Source organism: Euleptes europaea, chromosome 12 (genome assembly GCF_029931775.1).
Source record: "Euleptes europaea isolate rEulEur1 chromosome 12, rEulEur1.hap1, whole genome shotgun sequence".
Taxonomy (NCBI): Eukaryota; Metazoa; Chordata; class Lepidosauria; order Squamata; family Sphaerodactylidae; genus Euleptes; species Euleptes europaea.
In genome coordinates, this window is record NC_079323.1 from 600,570 (window position 1) to 606,393 (window position 5,824).

At 51.3% G+C, this 5,824-nt stretch overlaps 1 protein-coding gene across 1 annotated transcript; it reads left to right on the top strand.

Moving 5' to 3' along the window:
• The first annotated feature begins 1,396 nt into the window (after positions 1 to 1,396).
• Positions 1,397 to 2,353, top strand: LOC130485560 (olfactory receptor 51G2-like). The gene has a single exon (XM_056858776.1). The coding sequence runs from the start codon at positions 1,397 to 1,399 to the stop codon at positions 2,351 to 2,353; it is 957 nt and encodes a 318-aa protein (XP_056714754.1).
• Positions 2,354 to 5,824: the final 3,471 nt, after the last annotated feature.

A 5,824-nucleotide genomic window follows, 5' to 3' on the forward strand; every position in this document is an offset into this window, starting at 1 on the left:
AAGGGAATAGGATTGCCATCCACAGCAGTGATTACTGCAGTTATCATCTTGCTTTTACTGCATTGTCTTCTACCTTTGCCTTTCCCCTTTGTACATTCTTTATAGGATATGTTGCCTTAGGCAATTTATAGTGTACTCTGTCTCAGTGGTAGAGCCTCTGCTTGGCATGCAGAGGGTCCCAGGTTCAATCACCGGCATCTCCAGTTAAAGGGACAGGCAGGAGGAGATGTGGAAGACCTCTGCCTGAGGCCCCGGAGAGCCACTGCCGGTCTGAGCAGACAAGACTGATATTGATGGACCAGAGTCTGATTCAGTATAAGGCAACTCCATTTCTGTTCCTGGGTGTATGCATTATTTTCCAGTTCTGTATCTCTAGCCACATGATATCGCCCCCCCCGCCAAGCAGCCCCCTCTGCTCAGCTCTAAGCAAGCTGATTACAATAGGCACATACCTACCCACCTATCTCACAAGGTGCCTGGTGTGAGGAGGGGAAGGGAAGGTGATTGTAAGCTGCTTTGAGACTCCTTAAGGTAGACAAAATCAGGGTTTAAAAACCTACTCTTTTCCCCTTCATTGTGCCTTTGCATCCTTTACAAGCATTCTTTACATTACAAGCCAGGGTGGTGTAGTGGTTAAGAGCAGTGGACTCTAATCTGGAGAAACAGGTTTGATTCCTCATTCCTCCACATGAAGCCAGGTGGATGACCTTGGGCTAGTCACAGCACTCTCTGAATTCTCTCAGCCCCACCTACCTCACAAGGTGACTATTGTAGGGAAGGGAAGGTGATTGTAAGCCAGTTTGAGTCTCCTTAAGGTAGAGAAAAGTGAGGTTTAAAAACCTACTTCTTTGTTGTACCTTTGCACCCCTTTACAAGCATTCTTTTCAACACCCCTCCCATCTTCTGACTGAGATAAAAGGAACCAGAGATCTCCATTCCTTTGTTCCTGACGAAGGGAGCGCGGACTCTTGAAAGCTTATGCCCCCAATTCTTGTTGGTCTCTAAGATACTCCTGGACTCAAATCTCACTGGATTCCATCTACTAATGGAGGCCAGAACTGCAGACATCTCATGAAAAATCACCTTGAGATTGTGTTTGTGTGTGTCTCCATGAGCTCTTGCAAATGGAAGAAACTGCTGGTCTAACCTAGTCGAATTCCTTACGATCGGGGAGAGCAGATGCTGCAGAACTCAGGAAGATTAGGTGGGGCTGTAGCTTGGATCAGTGGGTCAGAACATCTGGAGCGCTTTGCTGTGCCCTGTCTCTTTGCTCAAACAGAGGGGGAAGTCTGGGGCAGAGAGGCCTGCTTTAGAGACAGGGGGAGAGGAATTTCTTTGGGGGTCTGCATGGTCTTTTAAGAGGCATTTTCATACATCCAGGGATCACGTATGCAGCATGGCGATCTCCAACCAGACGGAAGACAGACCGCTGCTCTTCATTCTGATGGACATCCCAGGACTGGGCTCCGGAAACGGCTGGCTGGCCATCCCGCTGGGCTCCATGTACCTCGTCTCCTTTCTCGGGAACGGCACCATTCTGGCCGTGATCTGGGCCGAGCGGGGCCTCCATGCGCCCATGTACCTGTTCTTGTGCATGCTGGCCCTGGCCGACCTGGGCCTCTCGGCATCCACTCTGCCTTCCATGATGAGCGTCTTCCTGCTTCGTTCCAGAGCTGTCAGGGCCGAGGCCTGCTTCAGCCAGCTCTTCTCCATCCACACTTTCTCGGTCATTGAGTCGGCTGTGCTGTTGGCCATGGCCTTTGACCGCTTTGTGGCCATCTGGAACCCTCTGAGATATGCCTCCATCTTGACCAGGTCGACGGTAGCCAAGATGGGTGTGGCCATTGTCTTCCGAAGCATCAGCCTCCATCTTCCTCTGCCCTTCATGCTGAGGGGGCTCAGGTACTGCGGGGCAGAGATGCTGTCTCATTCCTACTGCCTTCATCCAGACGTCCTCAGGCTGGCCTGTGTGGACACACGCATCAACAGTGCTTACGGCCTTTTTGTGCTGCTTTCCACACTCGGGCTGGACTCTGTCCTCATCCTCCTTTCGTACGCCATGATCCTCAAGACTGTGCTGAGCATCGCCACCTGGAAGGAGCGCCTCAAGGCCCTCAACACCTGCGTCTCCCACATCTGCGCCGTCCTCCTCTTCTACACCCCCCTGATGAGCCTCTCTATGGTCCACCGGTTTGGGAAGAAATTGCCCCCCCAGATCTACCTTCTTCTGTCCTACCTCCACTTCCTCCTGCCTCCTGTGCTCAACCCGGTGATATACAGCGTGAAGACCAAGGAGATCCGGCGACGGGTCTTTGGGATATTTCAGCGCAAAGCTTTGGGATTCAGGCTCTGATTCTGAAAGGGGATTTGCAGGGGGTGGGGGAAGGCTCTTTTTCCCTGCCTCCATTTGCTCACTGCCTCTTCTGCAGCCTGTGGAGAAATGCCTCCCCCTCCCCAGAAATCATATCAATATTCCAGTAGTTGGGACTGCACTCTGTGTATGTGCTGGAGCTTGGCTGCACATTCGCAGCTGGTAAGTGGTGGTTAAGAAAGGTGGTTTGGAGCGGCGGAGTCTGATCTGGAGAATCAGGTTCGATTTCCAACTCCTCCACATGAGCGATGGAGGCTAGTCTGGTGAACTGGATTTGTTTCCCCACTCCTACACACGAAGCCAGCTGGGTGACCTTGGGCTAGTCACAGTTCTATTAAGAGCTCTCTCACCCCCACCTACCTCACAGGGTGTCTGTTGTGGGGAGGGGAAGGGAAAGTGATTGTAAGCCGGTTTGAGTCTCCCTTAAGTGGTAGAGAAAGTCAGCATATAAAAACCAACTCTTCTTCTTAAGGAGAAAAAGAAGTTGCCATTCCCCAAGCGCTTTTGTGCTGAGAGAAGCAAACAGCTCAGGCTGGAGAGAGTCAAAGGGGTCTCCCCACCTGCTAGGTTGTCACACCTAACAGAAAGCCTAATGGGTATAGAGTTTTCTTCCTCTTGGTTAGGAAGATGACCACAGGTGGGGATGGATTCCCAAGGGGAGACTATAAAGTATCAGGACATGAGGAAGAAGCTCTCCTCTTTGGCCATCTTCGCCAGGATAAAATGGAGGAGAGGAAATCAACGTCAGTCACTTTGGGTCCCCACTAAAGTGAAAGGTGGGATATAAATAAAGTAAATAAGACAAGTTTGTACAATGGGAGCCTGTCTTTATCGAACGTTGAGGAACGGTGGGAGATGTCCCAACCTCTGAGAACTAAGGTCAGGGAGTTTTAAATGCTGCAACTTCACAAGATAACCAGCCTATAGTAATGTAACATGGTTAGAAGTCCAGAGTTTAGGATTTAGAGGGTTATGGGCTTCCACCATTTCTTTCTTACCCTTGGCTCACCTTGAAACAACCATGTATACTCTTTTTATTTGTTCATTAAACTTCCTTATATTTTGAATGCTCGAAGCCTGATCTCTGTATACGCACCATGACTTATTTGTTCCTGCTTTCCAAAAAGCAGCAAAGGGGAGAGGCAGAAGTGGAACTGGCCATCCCTTGAGCACAAAAGTGAGGAAGAGTGAAAGATCATAGAATCATAGAGGTGGAAGGGACCACCAGGGCCATCAAGTCCAACCCCCCCGCACAATGCAGGAAATTCACAACTACCTCACCCCTCCACACCCCTAGTGACCAGAAGATGGCCAAGATGCCCTCCCTCTCATCATCTGCCTAGATCGTCCTGCTCTAAGTTATGCAAGCGAAGTGGGAGAACTTTGAAGGGTAAATGCACCCGGGTTGCAAGCTCCAGGTTGGGAAATACCTGCAGAAAGAGTTGGTTCTGGTCCGACCTTCTGTTTTCTGTTGCCCCAAAAGGTCAGACCAGAACCAACGGGTTGAAATTAAATCAAAAGTTTCCATCTAGACATTTGGAAGAATTTTCTAACCATTAGAGGAGTCCCTCGGTGGAACAGGCTTCCTCGGGAGGTGGTGAGCTCTCCTTCTTGGAGGTTTTTAAGCAGAGGCTAGATGGCCATCTGTCAGCAATGCTGATTCTATGACCGTAGGCAGATCATGAGAGGGAGGGCATCTTGGCCATCTTCCGGGCATGGAGTAGGGGGTCGCTGGGGGTGTGGGAGTGGGGAGGTAGTTGTGAATTTCCTGTATTGTGCAGGGGGTTGGTGGTCCCTTCCAACTCTATGATTCTAGGGGTGGAGCCTGAGGGCAGGGTTTAGGGAGGGACTTCAGTAGGGTATAATGCCATAGAGTCCACCTTCCAGAAAGGCCATTTTCTCCAGGGGAACTGGATGGGTGTGTGTGTGTGGGGAGGGGGGTGTAATTCGATATAGTCCACCCTCTGAAGATGCCACTTGCTCCTAGAAACTATATAGATCCTGCAGATCAGTTGTAATTCCCAAAGACTCCCAGGCCCCCTCTGGAAGTTGGCCACCTCCCCTATGAGGCAGCCTCTGCGGCTCTTCCATGCAGAAAAGGGATGGTTCGTCAAATGAAGCCGGGGTAGAGAGAAGGGACAATTTTTTATCCCTCCCCCGTATTACTCGGAGTGGGGAGCCCCTAGTTGTCAGGAAATAGGACTGACTGACGGAAATAGTTCTTTATCCTACAAGTAATTAAACTGGAATTCACTGGCAGTGCCAGGAGGGATGGCCGAGAGCCTAGACGGCTGTCACAGGAGCTGCTGCCAATCTGAGCAGACAATACCAACCTTGATGACCCGAAAGACTGATCCACTAGAAGGCAGCTTCATGTGTTCAGAGGCCTCTCAGCCATTTGCTGGCCTCTGTGTGAGAAAGGATACTGGGGACTCGCTGGGCCATTGGCCTGGGCATCTTCAGTCAAAAAGACCTGGTGGTAAAACCAAAGCCTAACTGTGGAGCCAGTTCTGGGTTCGAGAGGCTGCAAGTCCCATAGAAGGGTTGGCTGCTTAGGGCAAAGTAGGCTGCCTTCTGTAGGGCTGGACCGTCCGTTCCCCTCGCTCAGTAGGGGCAGCAGCTCAGGCGCAGAAAGGCCTTTCCCTGCTTGGCTAGCCCAGTCCCCGGGAGCTGAACTTTGACCTGGGGTCCTGCTAGCTGTGGCCGACTCTGAAGCAGGACACGGCATTCCATCCAGGAAAGGTTGTGCTCTTACAGACAACAAGAGGTATTTCGCGAAGCAAGAGTAAACAAAACAAGAAAACGTCTGGCTTCAAACTCTAAATCCAATTGCCTTGATAAGCTGTGGTCCGTTACCAACCCTTTTGCTTTGCTTCTCCTTGCGAGGGCCTACTCTGCAAGGAGAGCGTGAATTTTCCCCAAACGAGGAACCAGGAACGGAGATGGCTGGGTTTTCCTCTACATCCCACTTGTAGGAACAGGTCCCAGAGCCCCCAGCTTCCAAAAGTCTTCTGAAGCCACGACAGTTCACAAGGCCAAGCGCCAGCCTTTCGGGCCAAGGGGGCTTTCTGAGGCACATGGGCAGAGATGGTGGGGGCAAGGAGCTGCCCTCTCCCTTGGGAGTGGGGGGACAGGTAAATAGGAGCGTGGAAGAGCTCTGCCTGCCTTTGCTCTTACACAGACGTTGCTGTGGCCCTCACACAAGGCGGCCGGCCCCAAACCCCGCCCAGCTGCCCACGCCTGTGATGGGTATTGAAAAGCAAGCAGCTTCAGGCCTGACCCAGATCCACCCCCTCATTCTTCCTCAGATTCCCCGAAAGAAGGACCCGAGGAACAGCCGGCCACGGAATGACAAGAGGAAGAAACATTTAAACTTTAATGCAGAATTCAATTTAGCCAAAAGCCCTCAGGCACAACACTTGAACCATAAACTACAAGAAGAAACACTGCTAA

Excerpts from the sequence above, each read along its gene's own strand:
- LOC130485560 (XM_056858776.1), top strand. The coding sequence starts at position 1,397 with ATGGCGATCTCCAACCAGACGGAAGACAGACCGCTGCTCTTCATTCTG.